This window comes from Canis lupus, chromosome X, assembly GCF_048164855.1.
Source record: "Canis lupus baileyi chromosome X, mCanLup2.hap1, whole genome shotgun sequence".
NCBI classification, from domain to species: Eukaryota; Metazoa; Chordata; class Mammalia; order Carnivora; family Canidae; genus Canis; species Canis lupus.
In genome coordinates, this window is record NC_132876.1 from 65,669,633 (window position 1) to 65,694,612 (window position 24,980).

General features: G+C 35.8%; 1 protein-coding gene across 3 annotated transcripts in view; it reads left to right on the forward strand.

Moving 5' to 3' along the window:
* ZDHHC15 (zDHHC palmitoyltransferase 15) overlaps positions 1-24,980 on the forward strand; it is a 171,197-nt gene that overhangs the window by 133,396 nt on the left and 12,821 nt on the right. For 2 of the 3 annotated variants that reach the window (XM_072816567.1, XM_072816568.1), the window contains exon 11: positions 23,557-23,631. The exons of the other annotated variant lie outside the window; for it this stretch is intronic. In XM_072816567.1, the coding sequence (XP_072672668.1) occupies positions 23,557-23,603 (47 nt within the window). In that variant the 3' untranslated portion in view covers positions 23,604-23,631. The remainder of the gene's footprint in view (positions 1-23,556; positions 23,632-24,980) is intronic. 3 annotated transcript variants of the gene reach the window in all.

The following is a 24,980-nucleotide window of genomic DNA, read 5'->3' on the forward strand; positions in this document are numbered from 1 at the left end:
TAGATAAACCATTAGCCAGCCTTATTAAAAAGAAGAGAGATAAGACTCAAATTAATAAAATCATGAATGAGAAAGGAGAGATCACTACAAACACCAAGGAAATACAAACGATTTTAAAAACATATTATGAACAACTATATGCCAATAAATTAGGCAATCTAGAAGAAATGGACGCATTCCTGGAAAGCCACAAACTACCAAAACTGGAACAGGAAGAAATAGAAAACCTGAACAGGCCAATAACCAGGGAGGAAATTGAAGCAGTCATCAAAAACCTCCCAAGACACAAGAGTCCAGGGCCAGATGGCTTCCAAGGTGAATTCTATCAAACGTTTAAAGAAGATACCATACCTATTCTACTAAAGCTGTTTGGAAAGATAGAAAGAGATGGAGTACTTCCAAGTTCATTCTATGAGGCCAGCATCACCTTAATTCCAAAACCAGACAAAGACCCCACCAAAAAGGAGAATTACAGACCAATATCCCTGATGAACATGGATGCAAAAATTCACAAAAAGATACTAGCCAATAGAATCCAACAGTACATTTAGAAAATTATTCACCATGACCAAGTAGAATTTATCCCCAGGACACAAGGCTGGTTCAACTCTCCTAAAACAATCAATGTGATTCATCATATCAGCAAGAGAAAAACTAAGAACCATATGATCCTCTCATTAGATGCAGACAAAGCATTTGACAAAATACAGCATCCATTTCTGATCAAAACTCTTCAGAGTGTAGGGATAGAGGGAACATTCTTCAACATCTTAAAAGCCATCTATGAAAAGCCCACAGCAAATATCATTCTCAATGGGGAATCACTGGGAGCCTTTCTCCTAGGATCAGGAACAAGACAGGGATGTCCACTCTCACCACTGCTATTCAACATAGTACTGGAAGTCCTAGCCTCAGCAATCAGGCAACAAAAAGACATTAAAGGCATTCAAATTGGCAAAGAAGAAGTCAAACACTCCCTCTTCGCCGATGACATGATACTCTACATAAAAAACCCAAAAGCCTCCACCCCAAGATTGCTAGAACTCATACAGCAATTTGGCAGCGTAGCAGGATACAAAATTAATGCCCAGAAATCAATGGAATTTCTATACACTAACAATGAGACTTAAGATAGAGAAATTAAGGAGTCAATCCCATTTCCAATTGCACCCAAAAGCATAAGATACCTAGGAATAAACCTAACCCAAGAGGTAAAGAATCTATACCCTAAAAACTATAAAACACTTCTGAAAGAAATTGAGGAAGACCCAAAGAGATGGAAAAATGTACCATGCTCATGGATTGGCAGAATTAATATTGTGAAAATGTCAATGTTACCCAGGGCAATTTACATGTTTAATGTGATCCCAATCAAAATACCTGGACTTTCTTCAGAGTTAGAACAAATTATTTTAAGATTTGTGTGGAATCAGAAAAGACCATGAATAGCCAGGGGAATTTTTAAAAAGAAAACCATATCTGGGGGCATCACAATGCCAGATTTCAGGTTGTACTACAAAGCTGTGGTCATCAAGACAGTGTGGTACTGGCACAAAAACAGACACATAGATCAATGGAACAGAATAGAGAACCCGGAAATGGACCCTCAACTCCATGGTCAACTAATATTCGACAAAGCAGGAAAGACTATCCATTGGAAGAAAGACAGTCTCTTCAATCAATGGTGCTGGGAAAATTGGACATCCACATGCAGAAGAATGAAACTAGACCACTCTCTTGTACCATACACAAAGATAAGCTCAAAATGGATGAAAGATCTAAATGTGAGACAAAAGTCCATCAAAATCCTAGGGGAGAACACAGGCAACACCCTTTTTGAACTCAGCCACAGTAACTTCTTGCAAGATACATCCACGAAGGCAAAAGAAACAAAAGCAAAAATGAACTATTGGGACTTCATCAAGATAAGAAGCTTTTGCACAGCAAAGGATACAGTCAACAAAACTAAAATACAACCTACAGAATGGGAGAAGATATTTGCAAATGACGTATCAGATAAAGGGCTAGTTTCCAAGATCTATAAAGAACTTCTTAAACTCAACAGCAAAGAAACAAACAATCCAATCATGAAATGGGCAAAAGACATGAAGAGAAATCTCACAGAGGTAGACATAGACATGGCCAACATTCACATGAGAAAATGCTCTGCATCACTGGCCATCAGGGAAATACAAATCCAAACCACAATGAGATACCACCTCACACCAGTGAGAATGGAGAAAATTAACAAGGCAGGAAACCACAAATGTTGGTGAGGATGGGGAGAAAAGGGAACCCTCCTGCACTGTTGGTGGGAATGTGAACTGGTGCAGCCACTCTGGAAATCTGTGTGGAGGTTCCTCAAAGAATTAAAAATAGACTGCCCTACGACCCTGCAATTCCACTGTGGTGGATTTACCCCAAAGATGCAGATGCAATGAAATGCTGGGACACCTGCACTTCAATGTTTGTAGCAGCAATGTCCACAGTAGCCAAACTGTGGAAGGAGCCGTGGTGTCCATTGAAAGATGAATGGATAAAGAAGATGTGGTTTATGTATACAATGGCATATTACTCAGCTATTAGAAACGACAAATACCCACCATTTGCTTCAACGTGGATGGGACTGGAGGGTATTATGCTGAGTGAAGTCAATCGGAGAAAGACAAACAGTGTATGTTCTCATTCATTTGGGGAATATAAATAATAGTGAAAGGGAATATAGGGGAAGGGAGAAGAAATGTGTCAGAAATATCAGAAAGAGAGACAGAACATAAAGACTCCTCACTCTGGAAAATGAACTAGGGGTGGCAGAAGCAGAGGAGGGCGGAGGGTGGGGGTGAATGGGTGACGGGCACGGGGGGGTCACTTGACGGGATGAGCACTGGGTGCTATTCTGTATGTTGGTAAATTGAACGCCAATAAAAAATATATTTATTAAAAAATATAGGGGAAGGGAGAAGAAATGTGTGGGAAATATCAGAAAGGGAGACAGAACATAAAGACTGCTAACTCTGGGAAACGAACTAGGGGTGATAGAAGGGGAGGATGGCGGGGGGTGGGAGTGAATGGGTGACGGGCACTGGGGGTTATTCTGTATGTTAGTAAATTGAACGCCAATAAAAAATAAATTTAAAAAAAATAAAAAATAAAATAAAATAAAATAAAAATGTTTGAGGGGGCAGCCCGGGTGGCTCATCAGTTTACCGCCACCTTCAGCCCAGGGCGTAATCCCGGAGACTCGGGATCGAGTCACACATTGGGCTTCCTCTGCCTGTGTCTCTGCCTCTCTTTCTCTCTCTCTGTGTTTGTCATGAATAAATAAATAAAATATTTTTTAAAAAATTTTAAAATATAATAAAAAATAAAAATGTTTGAGGAACCCTCATAATATTTTCCAAGTGGTTTGTGCCAATTTATATTCCCAGCAACAGTGCATGAGGGTTCCCTTTTCTCCACATCCTTGCCAGACTTGTTATTTTTTGTCCTTTAATACTAGCCATTCTAAAATATTTAAGGTGATATCTCATTGTGGTTTTTATTGAGTATCTTTTCATATATTCGTTGGTCATTTGTTTATCTCTTTGGAAAAATACCTATTCGGGTCCTATGCCCATTTTTCAGTCAGATTGTTTGTGGGATTTTTTTGGTGTTCAGCTATATGTTTTTAACATATTTTTAATATTAACCCCTTATAAGATATAATTTACAAATATTTACTATCATTTAGTAGGCTGCCTTTTTGTTTTGTTGATAGTTTCCTTTGCTATGCAAAAATCTTTCATTTTGATGTAGTCCAAATACTTTACTTTTACTTTTTTTCGCATTGCCTGTCTACATTTTCTTTTAGGATTTTTGTATTGCAGGTCACACAGTTTGGATTTTAATCCATTTTGAGTTTACTTTTGTGTATGGTGTAAGAAAGTGGTCCAGTTTCATTCTTTTGCATATAATTGTCTAGTTTGCACAACACCATTAGTTGAAAAGGTAGTCTTTTCCCATTGCATATTCTTGCCTCCTTCGTCATAGATTAATTGATCATATGTGTGTGGACTTATTTCTGGGATCTCTATCCCATTCAACTGATCTGTGTCTGTTTTTATCCAGTACCATATGTTTTACTACAACTTTGTAGTATATCTTGAAATCTGAGGTGGTAATACCACAAGCTTTGTTCTGTCTCAAGATTATTTTGGCCATTCAGGGTCCTTTTTGGCTCCATACAAATTTTAGGATTATTTCTTCTAGTTCTAGTTCTATTACATGTTGATAGGCACTGCATTGAATCTATAGATTACTTTGAATAGTATGGACATTTTAACAATGTTAATCCCTCCAATCCATAAGCATTGTATATATTTCCATTTGTTTATGTTATCTTCAGTTTCTTTCACTGATGTCTTAGAGTTTTCAGGTATACAACCAACTTTCTTGGTTAAATTCATTCCTATCCATTGTATTCTTTTTGATACAATTTTAAATGGGATTGTTTTCTTAATTTCTCTTTCTGCTACTTTGTTATTAGTGTATAGAAATGCAACAGATGTCTGTATGTTAATTTTGTATCCTGTGACCTTACTGAATTCATTTATCAGTTCTAATTTTTTGGTGGAATATTTAAGGATTTCTATATGAAATATCATGTCAACTGTAAATAGTGACCATTTAACTTCTCCCTTACCAATTTGGATGCCTTTTATTCAATTTTTTGTCTGATTGTTGTAGCTAGGGCTCCCCATACTATATTGATTATAAGCGGTTAAGAGTGGATATCTTTGTCTTGTTCCTGATCTTAGAGGAAACATTTTTAGTCTTTCACCATTGAGTATGATGTTAGTTGTGGGTTTCTCATATATCACCCATATGTTGAGGTATGTTTCCTCTGAACTCACTGTGTTGAGAGATTTTAATCATGAAAGTATGTTGTCTTTGCTTTCTCTCTATTGAGATGATCATATACTTTTTAATCTTACTCTTGCTAATGTGATATATCACATTAATTGATTTGCAAATATCAAACCACCCTTGCACCCCTGGAATGAATCCCACTTGATCATAGTGAATGATCCTTTAAAGTATTGATGAATTCAGTTTGCTAATATTTTGTGAAGATTTTGCATCAGTGTTCATCAGGAATATTGGCATGTAGTTTTCTTCCTATTCTCTCTCTCTCTCTCTCTCTCATAGTGTCTTCAGTTTTGGTATCAGGGTTACATTGGCCTCATAGAATATATATATGGAAGCTTTCCTTCCTTTTCCATTTTTTTTGGAATAGTTTGAGAAGAGGTATTAACTCTTCCTTAAATGTTTGGTGGAATTCACCTGTGAAGCCATCCAGTCCTAGACTTTCATTTACTGGAAATTTTTTGACTACTGATTCAATTTCATTACTAGTAATTGGTCTTTTCAGATTTTCTATTTCTTATTCAGTTTTAGAGGATTGCATGTTGCCAGTAATTTATCTAATTTCTTCTAGTTGTCCAATTTGTTGGCATATAATTTTTCATAATATTCTCATATAATTGTTTATATTTCTGCGGTGTTGGTTGTTATCTCTCCTCCTTCATTTCAGATTTTATTTATTTGAGTCCTCTTTTTTTCTTAATGGTTCTGGCTAAGGGTTTATCAATTTTATTTATCTATCATGAACTAGTTCTTGATTTCATTGATCTTTTCTATTTTATAGTCTCTGTTCTTTTTTTCTGATACCTTTAGCTATATAATTAGGTTGTTTATTTGAAGTTTTTCTTTTTCTTTTCTTTTTTTCTTTTTCTTTTTCTTTTTTTTTTTTTCTTTTTTTGAGGTAGAGGTGTATTGCTATAATCTTCCCTCAAAGAACTGCTTAGTGTCCCAAGGATTTTGAACTATTGCATTTTCATTTTCATTTGTCTCCATGTATTCTTTATTTTTGTGGTTGTTGTTGATTCATTGGTTGTGTAGTAACATGTTTCTTAGCCCCCATGTGGTTTTGTTCTTTCTAGTTTTTTCTTGTAATTGATTTCTAGTTTCATTGTTTTGTTTGAAAAAGATGATTTACATGATTTCAAGCTTCTTAAATATATTGAGGAATGTTTTGTGGCCTAACAAGCAATCTACCTTGGAGAATGTTTCATGTATACTTTAGAAGAATGTGTATTCTGCTGTTTTTAGATGGAGTGCTCTGTATATATCAGTTAGGTCCATTTGGTCTAATGTGTCATTCAAAGCTACTATTTCCTTGTTGATTTTCTGTCTGGATGATCTATCCAGTCATGTAAGTGGGGAGCTAGAGTCCCCTACATTTATTGTATTGCTGTCAATTTCTACCTTATGTCTATTAATATTTTCTTTGTGCAGTACTTCTAGTTGCGTCTATAAATATTTATAATTATTATATCTCTTGTTGGATTGATCCTTTTATCATTATGTAGTGTACTTCTTTTTCTTTTTTTTTACTTTAGTTGACACACAAAGTTACATTAGTTTCAGATGTACAACTTAGTGATTTTCAAGTTAATATTTTATACTATGTTCATCACAAGTATAGCTATCATTTGTCCTGTTACATCACTATTACAATATCATTACTGTATTCTTTATGCTGCACATTTTATTCCCATGACTTATTCATTCCATAACTCTGAGCTTTTATCTCTCTCTCCCTTTCACCCATTTTGCCCATCCCCTCACTTCCTTCCCTTCTGGCAATCATCAGTTCTTCTTTGTATTTAGAGTTGGATTCTACTTTGTTTGTTTATCCCTTTTTTTACAGGTTCCACTTACGAATAGAATCATATGGTATTTGTCTTTCTCAGTCTGACTTATCTCACTTAGCATAGTACCCTCTAGGTCCCCCCATGTTTTTTCAAATGATACAGTCTCATCCTTTTGTGGCTGTGTAATATTCCATTTTGTATATTTAGGTTGCTTCCATATCTTGACTATTGTAAAGAATGTTACAATAAACATAGAAGTTCATTTATCTTTTTGAATTAGTATTTTCATTTGGGGGGGGGGTCAATACCCAGTAGTGTAATTATTGGATCATATGGTAGTTCTACTTTTAATGTTTTGAGGAAACTCCATACTGTTTTCCACAGTGGCTATCCCAATTTACATTCCCACAAATGGTGCATGCGGATTCCTTATTATCCACATCCACACCAATACTTGTTATTTATTGTCATTTTGATTTTAGTCATTCTAACTAGTGTAAGGGAGATATGTCAGTGTAGTTTTGATTTATATTTCCCTGATGATTGTGATGTTGAATATCTTTCCATGCTCCTGTTAGCCACCTGTACGTCTTCTTTGGAAAAATGTCTATTCAGGTCCTCTCTCCATTTTTTATCAGTTTTTTTATTGTTGAGTTCTTTATGTATTTTGAATATTAACCCCTAATTGGATATATGACTTGCAAATATCTTTTCTCACTCAATTGGTTGCCTTTTTGTTTTGATGATGATTCTTTAGCTGTGCAGAACCTTTTAGTTTGATGTAGTCCCATTTGATTATTTTGCTTTTTGTTTCCCTTGCATTTGGCATCAATATACAAACACATCAATGACACTGATGTCAAAGACCTTACTACCTATGTTTTTTTCTACAAATTTAAAGTTTTCAGGTCTTATGTTCAAGTCAAATCTATTTTGTGTTGTTTTTTGTGTATGGTGTAAAGTAGTGGTCTAATTTCATTTCTTTGCATGTGCCTGTGTGGTTTTCCCAGCGCCACTTATTGAGGAGACTATTCTCTCTCCATTGTGCATACTTATCTCCTTTGTCATATATTAATTGCCTATATGTGTGTGTCTGGGCTCTCAATTCTCTTCCATTGATCTGTGTGTATTTTTAAAAAGAGTTTATTTATTTATTTATTTATGAAAGAGAGAGAGAGAGGCAGAGACACAGGCAGAGGGAGAAGCAGGCTTCATGCAGGGAGCCTGACATGGGACCGGATCTTGGGTCTCCAGGATCAGGCCCTGGGCTCAAGGCGCTGCTAAACCGCTGAGCCACCCGGGCTGCCCTGTGTGTGTGTTTTTATGCAAATACCAGAATGCTTTGCTTACCATAGCTTTGTGGTATAGTTTTTAACCAGGGAGCAAATCGAACTTCAATAAAAACAAAACCAAAATAACCAGGGAGCATGATACCTCCACCTTTATTCTTTCTCAAGATTACCTTGGTTATTTGGGATCTTTTGTAATTTCATGAAGATTTTAAAATTATTTTTCTATTTCTTTGAAAAACGCACTTGGAATTTTGATAGGGATTGCATTGAATCTGTATATTGCTTTGGGTAATATGGACATTTTAACAATATTGATGTTTACAATCCATGAGCATGGAGTATCTTTCCATTTTTTGTGTGTCTTCAATTTATTTCATCAGTGTCTTATAGTTTTTAGTGTACACGTGTTTTGTCCCTTTGGTTAAATTTATTTCTAGGTATTTTATTCTTTATGATGTAATTATAAATGGGAATATTTTCTTTGTTTCTCTTTCTGATATTTTATTAGTATATAGATATATACACATTTCTGTATATTGATTTTGTATCTTACAAATTTACTGAATTTATTAGTTCTAACAGTCTTTGGTGAAGACCTTAGACTTTTCTACATATGATTTCATGTCATCTGAAATAAAGACCTTGGTACATCTTCCTTTCCAATTTGGATGGCTTTTTTTTCTTGCCTTAAGTATTTCCAATCCTATATTTAATAAAAGTGGTGATAAATAAATAAAGCCTTGTTCCTAATCTCAGAGTAAAAGCTATCAGTTTCTCACCATTAAGCATGATATAGCTGTGGGTTTTTCATATATGGCTTTTATTGTGTTGGGGTATTTTCCCTCCATACCCACTTATTAAGAGTTGTTATAAATGTATGTTGAATATTGTCACATGCTTTTCTGCATCTACTGAGATGATCATAGGATTTTCTTTTCTTTTTTTTTTTTGATCATAGGATTTTCATCTTTCATTTTGATAATGTGGTATATCATGTTGATTGATTTGTGAATGTTGAAACATCCGTACAAAAAAAATATCCTTACATCCCTGAAATAAATCCCCCTTATTTATGCAGTATGATCTTTTTAATGTATTGTTGAATTCGGTTTGTTAATATTTTCTTGAGGATTTTTGCAACTATGTTTATTAAGGATATTAGCCCACAATTATATATTATTGTTGTGTTCTTATCTGGTTTTGATATCAGGGTAATCCTGGTCTTGTAAAGTGAATTTAGAAGCATTCCCTCCTCTTCTACTTTTTGGAAGTTTGAGGATAGGTATTACATTTTCTTTGAGTGTTTCATAGAACTCACCAGTGAAACTGTCTGGTCCTGGACAGTTGTTTGCTGGAAGGTTTTTGATTACTTATTCAGTTGACTTCCTAGTAATTGTTCTATTCAGATTTTCTATTTCTTCGTGATTTACTGTTAGAAGATAGTGGTTGTAAGAAATTTATCGATCTCCTCTTGTTCAATTTGTGTACAGTTGTTCATACTAGTTTCTTATGACTCGTTCTACATCTTATGGTATCAGTTGTAATTTTTCCTCTTTTATTTCTGCTTTTATTTACTTGAGCCCTCTCTTTTTCTTAGAGAATCTAGCTAAAAATTTGTCATGTTTGCTTATCTTTTCAAAGAAGCACCTCCTAGATTCGTTGGTATTTTGTTTAGCTATTTTGTCTCTGTTTGTGCTTTGATCTTGGTTACTTCCTTCCTTCTACTAACTTAAGGCTTCATTCGTTCTTTTTCTAGTTTCTTTAGGTGTAAAGTTAGATTTTTTAGTTTCTATATTATTTATTTCTGCTCTAATCTTTATTATTCCCTTCCTTCTGTTGGCTTTTTTATTTGTTGTTCTTTTTCTAGTTTCTTTAGTTATAAGTTTAGGTTGTTGATTTGAGATTTTTCTTGCTTCTCTACATAGGCTTGTATTGCTATATACTTCCCTTTTAGGAACACTTTTGTTGCATCCCAAAGGTTTTGGAATGTCTTGTTTTCATTTTCATTTGTTTACATCTATTTTTTTATTTCTTCTTTGATTTCCTGGTTAACCCATTCATTGTTTACTAACATGTTATTTAACCTCCATGTACTTTCCAGATCTTTTTTTGTGGTTGACCTCTACTTTCATTGTGTTGTGGTCAGTAAAGCTGTATGGTATGACTTAAATCTTTTTGTATTTGTTGAGACCTATTTTGTTACCTAATACGTGATCTATTATGGAGAATGTTCCATGTGTACTTGAAAAGAATGTGTATGCTGCTGCTTTAGAATGGAATGTTCTGAATATATGTGAAGTCCACCTGGTCCAGTGTGTCATTCAAAGCCATTTCCTTGTTTATTTTCTGTATAGACCATCTGTCCATTGATGTAAGTGGGGTGTTTAAGTACCCTACTATTAACATATTATCCATTAGTTCCTTTATACTTTTATTAACTGTTTTATACAGTTGGGTGCATAAGTATTTATAATTTTTAGATCTTCTTGTTGGATCTTCCCCTTTATTATGATATAGTGCCCTTCTTCATTTCTTTTTTTTTTTTTTTTTTTTTTTTTTAATTTTTTTTTTTAATTTTTTTATTTATTTATGATAGTTACAGAGAGAGAGAGAGAGAGGCAGAGACACAGGCAGAGGGAGAAGCAGGCTCCATGCACCGGGAGCCCGATGTGGGATTCGATCCCGGGTCTCCAGGATCGCGCCCTGGGCCAAAGGCAGGCGCCAAACCGCTGCGCCACCCAGGGATCCCCCCTTCTTCATTTCTTGTTACAGTATTTGTTTTAAAATCTAGTTTCTCGGGATCCCTGTGTGGCACAGTGGTTTAGCGCCTGCCTTTGGCCCAGGGCGCAATCCTGGACACCCGGGATCGAATCCCACGTCCGGCTCCCGGTGCATGGAGCCTGCTTCTCCCTCTGCCTATGTCTCTGCCTCTGTGTGTGTGTGTGTGTGTGTGTGTGACTATCATAAATAAATAAATAAATAAATAAATAAATAAATAAATAAAATCTAGTTTGTCCTTGCTAAGCAAAATAAGTCAGTCAGAGAAAGGCAAATATCATGATTTCACTCATATGTGTGACTTAAGAAACAAAACAGATGAACATAGGAGAAGGTAAGGAAAAATAAAATAAGACTAAATCAGAGAAGAAGACAAACCATAAAAGACTCTTAACTATAAGAAACAAACCGAAGGTTGCTGGAGGGGAGGTGTGTTGGGGGATGGGAAGACTGGGTGATGGTCATTAAAGAGGGCACTTGATGGAATGAACACTGGGTGTTATATACAACTAATCTAATCACTAAATTCTACTTCTGAAACTAATAATACACTATGTTAATTAAATTGAATTTATATAAGAATTTTTTTAAAAATCTAGTTTGTCTGATATAAGTATTGCTACTCCAGCTTTCTTTTGAAATCTATTTCTGTGATAAATGTTTTTCCATGCCCTCACTTTCAATCCACAAGTGTCTTTAGGTCTAAAATGAGTCTTTTATAAGCAGCATATTGATAGGTCTTTTTCTTTACTGGAGCATTTAGTCCATTTACATTCAAAGTAAGTACTGATATATATACGCATTTAGTGCCATTTTATTGCTTCTTTTGTCATTGTTTCTGGAGATTTTCTTTGATCCTCTCTTGTCTTTGTCACTTTTCGTCTTCCTTTCCACTCAAAGAGACCTCTTTAATATTTCTTTCAAGGCTCATTTAGTAGTCATGAACTCCTTTAGTTTTTCTTTATCTGGGACATTCTTTACCTTTCCTTCAATTCTGAATGATAGCCTTGCTGGATAGAATATTCTTGGCTACAGATTTTTCCCATTCAGTATGTTGAATATATCATGCCACACTCCCTTCTAAGATACTGTTGAGAAATCTCCAGCTAGCTTTATGGGTCTTCCCTTATAAGTTAAGGATTTCTTTTAACTTGCTTCTTTTAAGATTTTTTTTTTCTTTATCACTGTATTTTGTAATTTTAATTATGAAATGTCTTGGCGTTGGCCTTCTCTTTTGATTTTAATGGGAGCTTTCTGTTCCTCTTGGATCTGGATGTCTCTTTCCTTCCCCAGATTAGGGAAGTTTTCAGCTATTATTTTCTCAAATAAATTTTATGCCCCACTTTGTTTCTCTTCTTCTGAGACTCCTGTAATATGAATGTTATGTTTGATGGAGTCACTGAGTTCTCTAAGCCTATTCTCATGTTGCATAAGTCTTCTTTCTCTCTTTTGTTCACCTTAATTTTCCATTTTTTTCTTCTATATCACTAATTCATTTCTACGTTTCTTGCAACCTGATGTTCATTTCATCAAGCTATTTCCAATCTTATTTATTGCATTCTTCATTTCTGATTGATTCTTTTTTAACTCTTTTATCTCTGTGGCAAGGGTCTCCCTGATGTCTTCCATTCTTTTCTCAAGACTGGTAAGTATCCTTGTGATCATTGCTTTAAATTCTCCACCTAGCATGCCCATCTCTGTCCATGGCCTTATCTTGTTCTTTCATTTGGGAAGAATTCCTCTGTCTTGGCATTTTGTCTGTCTCTGCCTTTGTCTGTATGTTAGAAAAGACAATTGTGTCTCCTGCTCCTGAAAGTAATGGCTTTATGAAGAAGACACCATATAGTGTCCAGGGCCTGGTACTTCAAGGAGCATCTTTGGTGTGTGCTGCATGCGCTCTGCTATTATGTTTTGGCTGCTCTATTCTTCAAGCTAGTCGTCTACAGAGACTGTCCTTCCCTATGGTGTACAGTGTTTGGTCCTTGACCAGAATGTAGTGAGTTTTAAGAAGGTGAACTCTGGTCTGCTTATGTAGAGAATGAGACCTAATACTGCTTCATCTAGAACTGAAGCCCTGCAGAACTCTCTGTTGGGAGACATGGTTTGTACAGGGGTTTCTGCAGGTCTTCTGGAGGAGGGGCCCACTCCACTGAGACTGAAGCAAGCTTGACTGAGAAGGGCAATCTCACCAGAGTGTCGGGGTGTGGGACTTGGTATAAGCAAGGTAGGGAACCAGTATCACTGCTGCACACTGCTTCCTGCAAGTGGTTCTGTGTTTATGCTGTGAGGCAAGGGAGGGAAATGGGGCCAAGTAGCAACCTTGTCCCTAGAGAGACATCCTTGTGAATATGGCCTGTTAGGGAAGCACTCTGAGAACAGTGAATATTCTCCCTCTTGTGTGTCCCAGGTGTTTTTCAGATCACTATTTCCATGCTGTCTGCCTCTGGGTTTTTTGCCGCCTTCTCTCCAGGAGCAATGCAGTGCTCTCTGGGTGCTATCCCATCTAAACCCTCTGCCCTTTAAAACTCTAGGCTTTAAGCCCCACTAGTTGCAAGAACTCATGAAAATCAGCCACTCATTTTATCAGCAAATAGCTTTGGGGAAATGTTCTCTTTGTGTGTTCCCCTGTGTGTTTTACTCTCTCTCATCCTTCTCTGCAACCACAAATCCCTCCCCTCTGTAGCACTCAAGATCCATTTCTCCCCTAAACCATGTCTCCACAATTCCTCTCTTCTTCGTTATGGCTTCTTCTCTACCTTTAGCTGTGGACTTTGTTCTGTCAGTCTTTAGGGTGGTTTCTGCGGTATTTAGAAATATTTTATTATTACCTACCTTTTTTTAAATAAATTTATTTTTTATTGGTGTTCAATTTACCAACATACAGAATAACACCCAGTGCTCATCCCGTCAAGTGCCCCCCCCAGTGCCAGTCACCCATTCACCCCCACCCCCCGCCCTCCTCCCCTTCCACCACCCCTAGTTCGTTTCCCAGAGTTAGGAGTCTTTATGTTCTGTCTCCCTTTCTGATATTTCCCACACATTTCTTCTCCCTTCCCTTATATTCCTTTTCACTATTATTTATATTCCCCAAATGAATGAGAACATATAATGTTTGTCCTTCTCCGATTGACTTACTTCACTCGGCATAATACCCTCCAGTTCTATCCACGTTGAAGCAAATGGTGGGTATTTGTCATTTCTAATGGCTGAGTAATATTCCATTGTATACATAAACCACATCTTCTTTATCCATTCATCTTTCGATGGACACCAAGGATCCTTCCACAGTTTGGCTATTGTGGCCATTGCTGCTATAAACATCGGGGTGCAGGTGTCCTGGCGTTTCATTGCATCTGTATCTTTGGGGTAAATCCCCAACAGAGCAATTGCTGGGTCGTAGGGCAGTCTATTTTTAACTCTTTGAGGAACCTCCACACAGTTTTCCAGTGTGGCTGCATCAGTTCACATTCCAACCAACAGTGTAAGAGGGTTCCCTTTTCTCCGTATCCTCTCCAACATTTGTGGTTTCCTGCCTTGTTAATTTTCCCCATTCTCACTGGTGTGAGGTGGTATCTCATTGTGGTTTTGATTTGTATTTCCCTGATGGCAAGTGATGCAGAGCATTTTCTAATGTGCATGTTGGCCATGTCTATGTCTTCCTCTGTGAGATTTCTCTTCATGTCTTTTGCCCATTTCATGACTGGATTGTTTGTTTCTTTGGTGTTGAATTTAATAAGTTATTTATAGATCTTGGAAACTAGCCCTTTATCTGATACGTATTATCTACCTATCTTTGAGGGATGATACAAACCTAGGGTCCACCTACTCCCCTGCCATCTTCCACCCAAATCCCTATTTTAATAATTTTAATATAGTATGTCCCAGAAGGGATTTTTTGTCAAGAAAAAAATCTCCTTAATACAAAAACAAATATTTGCTTTAACTTGCTAATTCAGTCTTCTAGTGTTTATGATAAACCAGGGCTCAGAAAAATTAGTCTTATCAAATGCTGGACACTTATCCAGAAAAACATTGAATTAGACTGTAGTATATTATGTGCTTTATTTTATTTTATTTTATTTTATATTTTTTTGCTGTGTGTTCCTGAGTTTTTTTTAATAAATTTATTTTTTATTGGTGTTCAATTTGTCAACATACAGAATAACACCCAGTGCTCATCCCGTCAAGTGCCCACCTCAGTGCCCGTCACCCAGTCACCCCCACCCCCTGCCCACCTCCCCTTCTACCACCCCTAGTTCGTTTCCCAGAGTTAGGAGTCTTTCATGTTCTGTCTCTCTTTCTGACATTTCTTACTTATTTTTTCTCCTTTCCCCTTTATGTGTTTTATATAGGGCAATTTCCTACTATTTTGTTTGGATAAAACTTTTGTGTTTGAAACAATTAGTGACTTTTCAAGGTAGAGGAGGCTTCTGATTTATTTTCAGTCTTGTAGTCCCTGCTGCCATAATAAATAATCCATTAGGAAGAATAACAGAATAAATAAGCTAGTATTTGTTGAGAACGTGCTAAGGTTATGACATTAGAATCATAAGAGACATTATGCATTATTGTCTGTGCACTCAAGGGTTTTGTATTTATTTGGGGGAAATAAGACACACATATATGAAAAGTTGCCTAACAAAGTACAATATATGCTATTGACCAAATAAATAGAACCATGAAGTTTATGCTACAGGAATTCAAAAGAGAGAATGAATTCTGTGGCCAGTCAGGAAATGCTTTACAGAACAAGTAGAATTTTGGTCTTAAGATTAGATAGGATTTGAATTAGTGGCAAAGAATAAAAATACGGATGATACAAGGAAAGCCACAGGCTATGCATAGAACCCCAAGCTAAGTGAGGTGGACTTGAAGAAAGTAGCCTACTTCCAGCTAAGAGTTTGAATGGTGGGGGAGTGGATGAGAATTCCTTGAAGTCAGAGACCTAGTCACCTTGATTTCAGTATTTTCTGCAAACTTTGCAAAATAGTATTGCATATAGAAGATGATTATGAGATTAAGTTAGCAAGTAAATTGGTGTCAGATTGGTTGGGACCTTTGATATAAGACTAAGAACTTTATTATATGGGTGATGGGGAACTACTGATGGTTTTTGTGCAGGTTTTTGTGCATGTGAGGAAAATACTGTTTTAGGAAGATGATGAAGTGATACTCCTATCAAAGCACACTTCCATTCTATGTCAGAGATTGCTCTAATTTCTGGACCTTCTGAGAGAATTGGTTAGAGCCCTTCTCTTCATCAGAACTCAAACTCTTCATGTACATCCTGTATATAAGAGCTCTGATTCTGAGACAAGGGAGCTTTCATATCAAGAACTATATTGCTTAGAAGCATCTATGGATGATATTCTGTGCAATCACCTACCAGTGAGAGACAGCCATTGAATCTTGCTTAAAGGAAAAATATTACCCTATCACATAGTTCTTTGAGCCTAACCAGACTTTCGTGATCATCCATGAAGAACTTGAAGATACTACCATAGTACTTAGGCAAGGCCCTAAGTTAAATTCATGTTTTCTACCTCACAGACTATATTCCTTCGGGGTACTAAATTGTCCTTATTTATTCCCATGCAGAGTAACAACAGGTAGGGCCAACTATGGAAGTATCCATAATCCAAGTCAATTCTTTACCAGCTTTCTATATAGGAATTCAAGATACATAGGCTTATACTAACATGTTACCAACCTGATCTTCCAATGAATTATACTTATGAATACACATTTGGGATGATTAATTGAGTGGCTCTTTTCCTAAAGGCTATTTTCCATTATTCAGAATGTTTACAGGAGTTAGTTCCATTTTGGGGGAGAATGTCTGGTTGATTGACCAAGGATATTTAGGTAAAGGACAGGGGAGAGGGAGAAACTAACATTTGTTAAATTTATTTGAGGAGATAAGACACATACATGAAAAATTGCTTAACAAAACACAATACAGGATATAATATTGACCAAATGAGTAGAACCATAAAGTTACATATATATATATATATTCAAAGAGGAGTGATTCCTATGAGCTGGACTGGTCAGAAAAGATTAGATAGATTGGTGGCAAGGAAGGAAGAGGTAGAAGGTACACATAAGTCACAAGTAATGCATGAGACCCCAAGCTAAGTGATGAAGATAGTAGCCTGGTTCCAACAAAGAATTTGGATGGTAAGGGACTGGATGGGAATTCCTTGATTCGAGAAACATTGTCACCTTTATTTCATTATTCTCTGAAGCCCTAGCAAACTAAGGTTGCATGTAGATAACTGCTTGATTCTAAGAGTACAACTAACATTTGTTGAATGGCTATTTTATGCAAAGTAATTTATAGACATTGTCACATTTAAGAGTCATAAACATTTTATGAATTGTAAATATTAAATAACCCCATTTTACAATTGAGGAAACTCAAATGTAGAGAAGCCCAAAGTCACATAGCTAATAAGTGACAATCTGGCTCCAAAGTCCAAAAGCTTAATCACTGTGTCTCTTCTTTGCTATTTACTTTTAAGTTTATAGAACTTTTTAAGGTCCATTTAAAAAATTACCTCAGTTCCTATGCCTTTTTCATCAGAAATAGAATGATGAAAAAACATGGATAAAGCCCTGGCATGGGAATCATTTCCCAGCTTTGCCACCAGGTTCAATGAATGAGTTTTAGAAAGTCCCTTCTCTTCTCTGGACCTCAGTTTCAATTGCATGATCTCTAAGCTATCCTCAGCTCTAAGGTGTGATGTCCTGTGATCCCATCTGATACTGAGGAATTAAAAGTCAAACTGAATAACCACAACTAGATATATTTCACAAAATGGCTCTTTTTCTTTTTTGAAGAAATATTATACTTGAGCAGCCACTGTAAATTCACATTATAAATATGCCTCCCTTACTCTGGAATAAAATATCTTTAATCAAATATTCTCCTAAGTACACCCAGTTGTTACCTCTTATCACACCCACCTAGCATTTTGACCACTGGGCTGTAAACAAACTATTCTCACATTCATCATTTAACTTTACTTGAGAGTAGAAATTCTAGGTCTCATCCCTGAAAGTATCAAACATAATACACTAAGGTATGGAGGGACTACCCTTTAAGTAACTAGGCATTTTCCAAGTGACTTCTTCCCTAGTTTCTAGGTAAAAAGGAAGTGACCATACCTACAGCTTCTGAAAAACTTACCTCATGTAATAATATCATGAATGTTCATTTTACCAATTTACTTGCAGTGTCCAACACTCAGTTCTGAATTGGTACATTTCCCTGAAATACTGAAGGTCTCCAATCAATCAGTTTAATTCAGAAAACATTTCCTCAGACAAGGTACTGTGGAAGGATACGAAGATAAATAATAGGTGACCTCTGCCCCCAAGGAATTTGCAATTGTAAGGAAGGATAGGAAAAGCACACAAGTCTAACACAAGCCTTAATGTGCACATTGCCATAAAAGTGATGATAGCAATTGCATAACTAATGTAGGCTTACACCCAAGCTAAGTACTGTGTGGCACACATGGTAAGTGTGTGTGATGCTTAAACACTGATCATATTAATAAAGGGCTATAGTAGTGAAACTTATGAGGAAGAGACAGTACTTAAACTATATGTTATTTGGATGGGTAACATCTGGATAGATGCTAGAAATAAGGAAACAACATTGCAGGTAAGAAGTATGACATGAATGTGGCAAGATCACTGAGGAAACCATCCATTCCTATAAAGGTTGGCATTGTGGGTTGTGGGAAGTAATCTTAGAGATGTAAGATATGAACAGATGGTAGAGGGCTTTGTAGACTTGATACAAAAAGAAATCGCTATTAACTTTGGTCTTGAGTAATATTGATATAAAGAAACATAAATTTTATAAAGATAACTTAGTTGCTAGTATGCAGGATGGATTGAAATTTGGAGATACAAAAACCAGAAAGAGCAATAGATAGTTGGGCATATGTCACAATGGCTTCATGAGTGGTGGTAACATTAGAAATGAAGAAGAATCAAAGTCAGGAGACATTTTAATTAACTGGAAATAGTCCCATTGGCTAGAGAGATCTGGGATTCATTCATATAGAGATGGCAGTTAAACCTATGAGAAATGTAAATCATCAAGGGAGAAAATAAAGCTAGCAAAAGGAGATAAATGTGAAATTTGGAATCACCTAAGCAATATGAGATGCATGTATAAGGATAAGGAAATGAATGGAAAAAGAGAAATATAGAGTGTAAATGACAGAGCCTTAGAGGATACTCATAATTTGGGTGAGAGCATCATAAAAATACTGTAGATGAGAGAGTATTTCCCTGTTTTACAGATGAAAAAACTGAGGCTGAAGAGATAAGGTGACTTATATAAGGCCATGAAGCAGTTTCAACTCACTAGGTTCTTCCAGATTCCACACTGTCCATTTCCCTACACTTCCCCATCTCTGAAAACCAACGACTTGAAAGAAGTATACACATACTGTTATGGTCATTTCCCATGGTATCCAGGGTTTATGTAGGAATATAGAATTTTAAAGTAAAGGAGGAGATCTAGAATGATACAGAAAGAGAATGAATACTGAGCATACACTAATACTAAAATTACATCATTCTTGGTTTAAGTAGATGTATATTGAATAAATGATGAAATCACTACAACACAGGCATCAAGAGCAGGTAGGAGTGGGGAAAGCAGTATAGGTACAGATAGTAGAAGTCAAATTGACTTCCCAAATTCTTCATTTGTCTTCTATTACGCATAGCATGACTTTTTGAAGTATCTGCATTTTTTTTTTCAATTTAGTCCTCACCACATGATGACTTTACCTTTGCTGCCTTAGCTCGATCAATGCCAGGAGTGATACCATGAAGTTGATAATCCAGTTTTTCAGCTCAGGCTTCAATGTCTGCAAGCCTGATCAATTAATGACTGGGAGGAAGCACTCTGTGCCAAATAAGAGTGTGCATTGCAGTGGTAAAAAGCTAACAAAACCCATTTAGCAGGATACTAAGTCAATTTCTGAAAAAGTGTATTGTCAAATCATACCTACCAAATTCTGAAATACCAACCATCAGCAAGGAGCAGAAAGGCAGATAGCCCATTGCACTTCCAGAATTGCCTTTCACACTTTATCAATCACCTTTTTGGTACAAATATACAGGTGAGAATGAGATGTATGCTTAAGCATTTACTGCCTATTTTTCTCTTCAAGATGTTTGACAAACATGAGTTATTTTCTATATATCCTTCACTGAAGAGCTGGATCAATACACTTGCTTTCTGTTCAGACTTAAGGGAAAGAACACCCTAAACCTGGGATTCCAGATAAGACAGAATGTTGTGCCCACCATGGAGCTGTGATTCCAAAGACAGACATTCTCAAAGCTACTTTTACTTTTCTATTCTTTATGGAACAAAGCAACCTTGGCTCTGGAATCTGTCTGTTTAACACAGTGGCATGAAAGTTTTCCAGCCTCCTGGTGGCTACATCCTGACTGGCAGCTATACTCTGGGATCTAGATCTCACAGTTATGGAAGTACTCTAAATGGCACATTGATTTCATAAAGGAGAATGTACTAACCAAAAACTATAAGGGACAATCACTGCTACCTTTTTATTCATTCATTCATTCTAAGTTTTTAATTAAATTTCAGTTAGTGAACATATAGTACAATATTAGTTTCAGGTGTACAATATAGTGATTCAACAATTCTATATATCACCCTGTGCTCATAACAAGTGCACACCTTAATCCTCATCACCTATGTAATCCATTCTCCCATCCACCTGCATTTTGGTAAGATAAGTTTCTTCTCTATACTTAAGCACCTATTTTCATGGTTTGCCTCTTTCTGTCTCTTTTTTTCCCCTTTGCTCATTTGTTTTGTTTCTTAAATTCCACATGAGTGAAATCATACGATATTTCCCTTTCTCTGACAAACTTATTTTGCTTACTATAATACTCTCTAGCCCCATCCATGTCTTTGCAAATGGCAAGATTTCATTATTTTTTATGACTAACATTCCATTGTATACACACACACACACACACACACACACACACACACACACCACATCTTCTTTCTCCAGTCATCTATTGATGAACACATGGGCTATTTCCATAATTTAGCTATTGTAGATAATGCTGCTATTAACATCAGGATGTATGTATCCCTTTGAATTCCTATTTTTGTATTCTTTGGGTGAATACCTAAGATTGCAATTGCTAGATTGTAGGTTATTTCTATTTTTTAACTTTTTGAGGAACCTGAATACTGTTTTCCAGAACAGCTTGCAGCAGTTTGCATTCCCACCAACAGTGCAAGAGGGTTCCCCTTTCTCCGCCACCACATCTCCACCAACACTGGCTGTTTCTTGTGTGGTTGATTTTAGCCATTCTGACAGATGTGAGGTGATATCTTTTTGCAGTTTTGATTTGCATTTCCCTGATGATCAGTGATATTGACCATTTTTCATGTGTCTATTGGCCATCTGGGCGTCTTCTTTGGAAAAATATCTACTCATGCCTTCTTCCCATTTTTAACTGGATTCTTTGTTTTTTGGGTGTTGTATTTTATAAGTTCTTTGTATATTTTGGATATTAATCCTTTATCAGACATGTCATTTTGCATATATCTTCTCCTATTCCATAGATTGCCTTTTAGTTTTGTTGACTGTTGCCTTCATTGTGCAAAAGCTTATTTTGATGAAGTCCCTATAGTTTGTTGTTGTTGTTGTTGTTTTTGCTTTTCTTTCCCTTGCCTTAGGAGACATCCAGAAAGAATTTGCTATGGCCTGTATTCTCTTCTAGGATTTTTAAAGTTTCAGGTCTCAGGGTTTAGTTTTTTAATCTACTTTGAATTTATTTTCACCTTTGGTGTAAAAAAGTGGTCCAATTTCATTATTTTGTATGTTGCTGTCTAGTTTTCCCAACATCATTTGTTGAAGACACTGTCTTTTTTTCCATTGGATATTCTTTCTTGCTTTGTCAAAGATTAATTGACCTCATAGTTATGGGTTCATTTCTGGGTTTTATATTCTGTTCCATTCATCCATTCGTCTATGTGTTTGTGCCAATACCATACTGTTTGGGTTATTACAGCTTTGTAATATAACCTGAAGTCCAGAATTGTGATGCCTCCAGCTTTACTTTTCTTTTTAGATTTCTTTGTCTATTCAGGGTCTTTTGTGATTCCATACAAATATTAGGATAGTTTGTTCTAGCTCTGTGAAAAATGCTGATGGTATTTTGATAGGAATTGCATTAAACTCATAGATTGCTTTGGGTAGTATAGACATTTTAACAATATTTGTTCTTCCAATATCCATGAGCATAGAATGTCTATTTCTTTGTGTCATCTTCAATTTCTTTTATCAGTATTTTCTACTTTTCAGAATGCAGGTCTTTCACCTCTTTGGTTAGGTTTACTCCTAGGTATGTTATGGGTTTTGATGCAATTGTAAATGGGATTGATTCCTTGATTTCTCTTTCTGCTACTTCATTATTGATGTGTGGAAAAGCAATATATTTCTATATGTTGATTTTGTATCCTGTGACTTTACTAGATTTGTGTACCAGTTCTAGCAATTTTTTGGTAGTCTTTCAGGTTTTCTATTCAAAGTATTCTGTCATCTGTAAATACTGAACATTTTACTTATTCCTTGCTGGTTTGGATACCTTTTAATTCTTTTTGTTGTCGGATTGTGGTGGCTAAGATTTCCAGCACTATGTTAAATTATAGTGGTGAGTGTGGACATCTCTGTCTTGTTCCCTTCCATAGAAGTAAAAAAAAATAATAATAAAACTCCAGGCTTTAAGCTCTGCTTTTTGCAAGAATTCATGAAATTCAGCTCCTCCCCTTTTCCAAGCCAAAGGCTTTGGGGAAGCATTCTTGTGCATTCCCCTGTGTGTGTCTCTCTCTCTTGCGTGTGCATGCACGTGTGAGCAAGTATGCTTCTCTCTACAAACATGGCTCCCTCCCCTCTGCAGCACCTGTGATCCATTTCTCCCACAAACCATGTCTCCCCACTTTCTACCTTTTTTGATGTGACCTCTTCTCTTCCTTTATTTGTGGAGTTTGTTCTGTCAGTCTTCAGTTCTACTTCTGGGGTATTTAGAATGGTTTGATGGTTATCTCATTGTGTTCATGGAACAAGACATGCCCAAAGTCTCCCTATTCCACCACCACTTGTTTTTTTTAATCTCAAACTGCCAAGTATAATATTATGCAAGGAGTATAAAGAAAGTGATTATCAGTACATTAAGCAAGCTGATTCAAAAGTACTTTACTCCTCCAAAATGCTCATATTAGAAACAAAAACATGTGTACCATAAATGATGTTGCTTGTTAATTCTAAAGCCTCTTGCTTTCTGGATGCCTTAGTCCTTTTTAGAACACAGCAACAGCAAAAGTACTTTAATAGCTATTTCAATATGTCCAGTAGAAAAACATGAAATAGGATAATTTTTTGAGTAGCAAGACCCAAAGCATCCCATTAAAGCCAGATGATGTTGAGTTGTTATCACAGCTGTCTAAGTCTAATATCTGCCATTATTATAGATCAGATAATGCTTATAAATAAAATAATCTTCTTTTACAGTACATCAACCTGACTACTTTTGGAATATGAAAATCTCAACTGGTTACAAATGCTTTGGGATAGCACACCAGTCTTTAGAGATATGCAGATATCTACTGTCTTCAGGGATTGAAAAAAAAATGAAATATACCAGTGAAATAATACCCGCCCATAAAATAAAAAGGGTCATTTGATCACCTTCACTTTTCAACCTTTCAGATTATCCAGAAGCTTCATCATCTCTCACCATGGAAACAGAAACATAGTAGTTTACACATTTCCTGCATCTCTCAGGTCAGTATTCTGAGGGAGGCATATAGATTGTTGCCTGGACTGCTAAGGGGCAGACTAGAAAAGAATTAAGTTCTTGCTCTGGTGAATAAGATATTAAATTTTTCACTCTCATATTATTCACATAAGTAGAAGTTCTATATATAATTTATACAACTTGACTAATAGCCCTTATAATGTGTTTCCATTTCTGTAGACCTTATAGAGAATACATGTGCATAACACTCCATAGAATTCAGATGCATAATGCTCCATCTCCCCAATATTGTTTAAATTAAATGACCATTTATTTATAATTTGAAATTAACAATTGATGACATATTTTTAAATTTGCTTAAAATGTTTGTAGATAAAAAAAGACATTATTGCCCTAATTTTTATATAAAAAGCACTAATTATAAATATTTCCTTCAATATGAAAAGACTAGAAACATTTGCAAAATATGTAACACTCAAAATTTAACACCCTTAATTTACAAAGATATTGCCAATCAGAAAGGAAAAAAAATACAACCATTAGAAAATGAGTAAACAATACAAACAATCAACAAATAAAATTTAAAATGAAGAATAAACATGAAAATTATTCAAATTCACTACAAAGAAATGCAAATTAAAATAACCCAAAATATCACTTTTTGTTTACCATAATAGCCAATTTTTATAAATTATAGTACTTAGTATTGGTAAGGATGTATTGAAACAGGTGCTGTTATAAGTTTAAATTCATACATTGTTTTTATGACTTAGTAACATATAAAACCCATAAAATGTTCATATAATTTTTTTCTGATAACCAAATTTTAGGGATGTACTTTAATGAAATAATCAGAGATCTGCACAACTGGTTTTTTATTTTATTATTTTTTAAGATTTTATTTATTTATTCATGAGAAACACACAGAGAGAGGCAGAGACATAGGCAGAGGGGGAATCAGGCTCCTCACAGGGAGCCTGATGCAGGACTCAATCCCAGGACCTTGGGATCAAGCCGCAAGCCGATGGCAGACACTCAACCGCTGAGCCACCCAGGCGTCCCTGCACAACTATTTATTATCAATTTATCATAACACCAGAAAAGTAGAAACAAAGCTAAATATCTAACAATAGAGGAATGGTGAAATAAATTCCTTCATTATTATGATGAAATATTTTACACCAATAAAAGTATTTTGAAGAACAATTAATAGAGTTATGTTAAAAAGCTGTATTAATGCAGTGTAATTTTAAAGGTATATTTGCATCAGCTTATATTGTGATATAATTCACAATACCATATAACTTGACCACTTAAAATGTACAATTCAGTGATTTTTAAGATATTCACAAAGCTACACAACCATCACCACAAT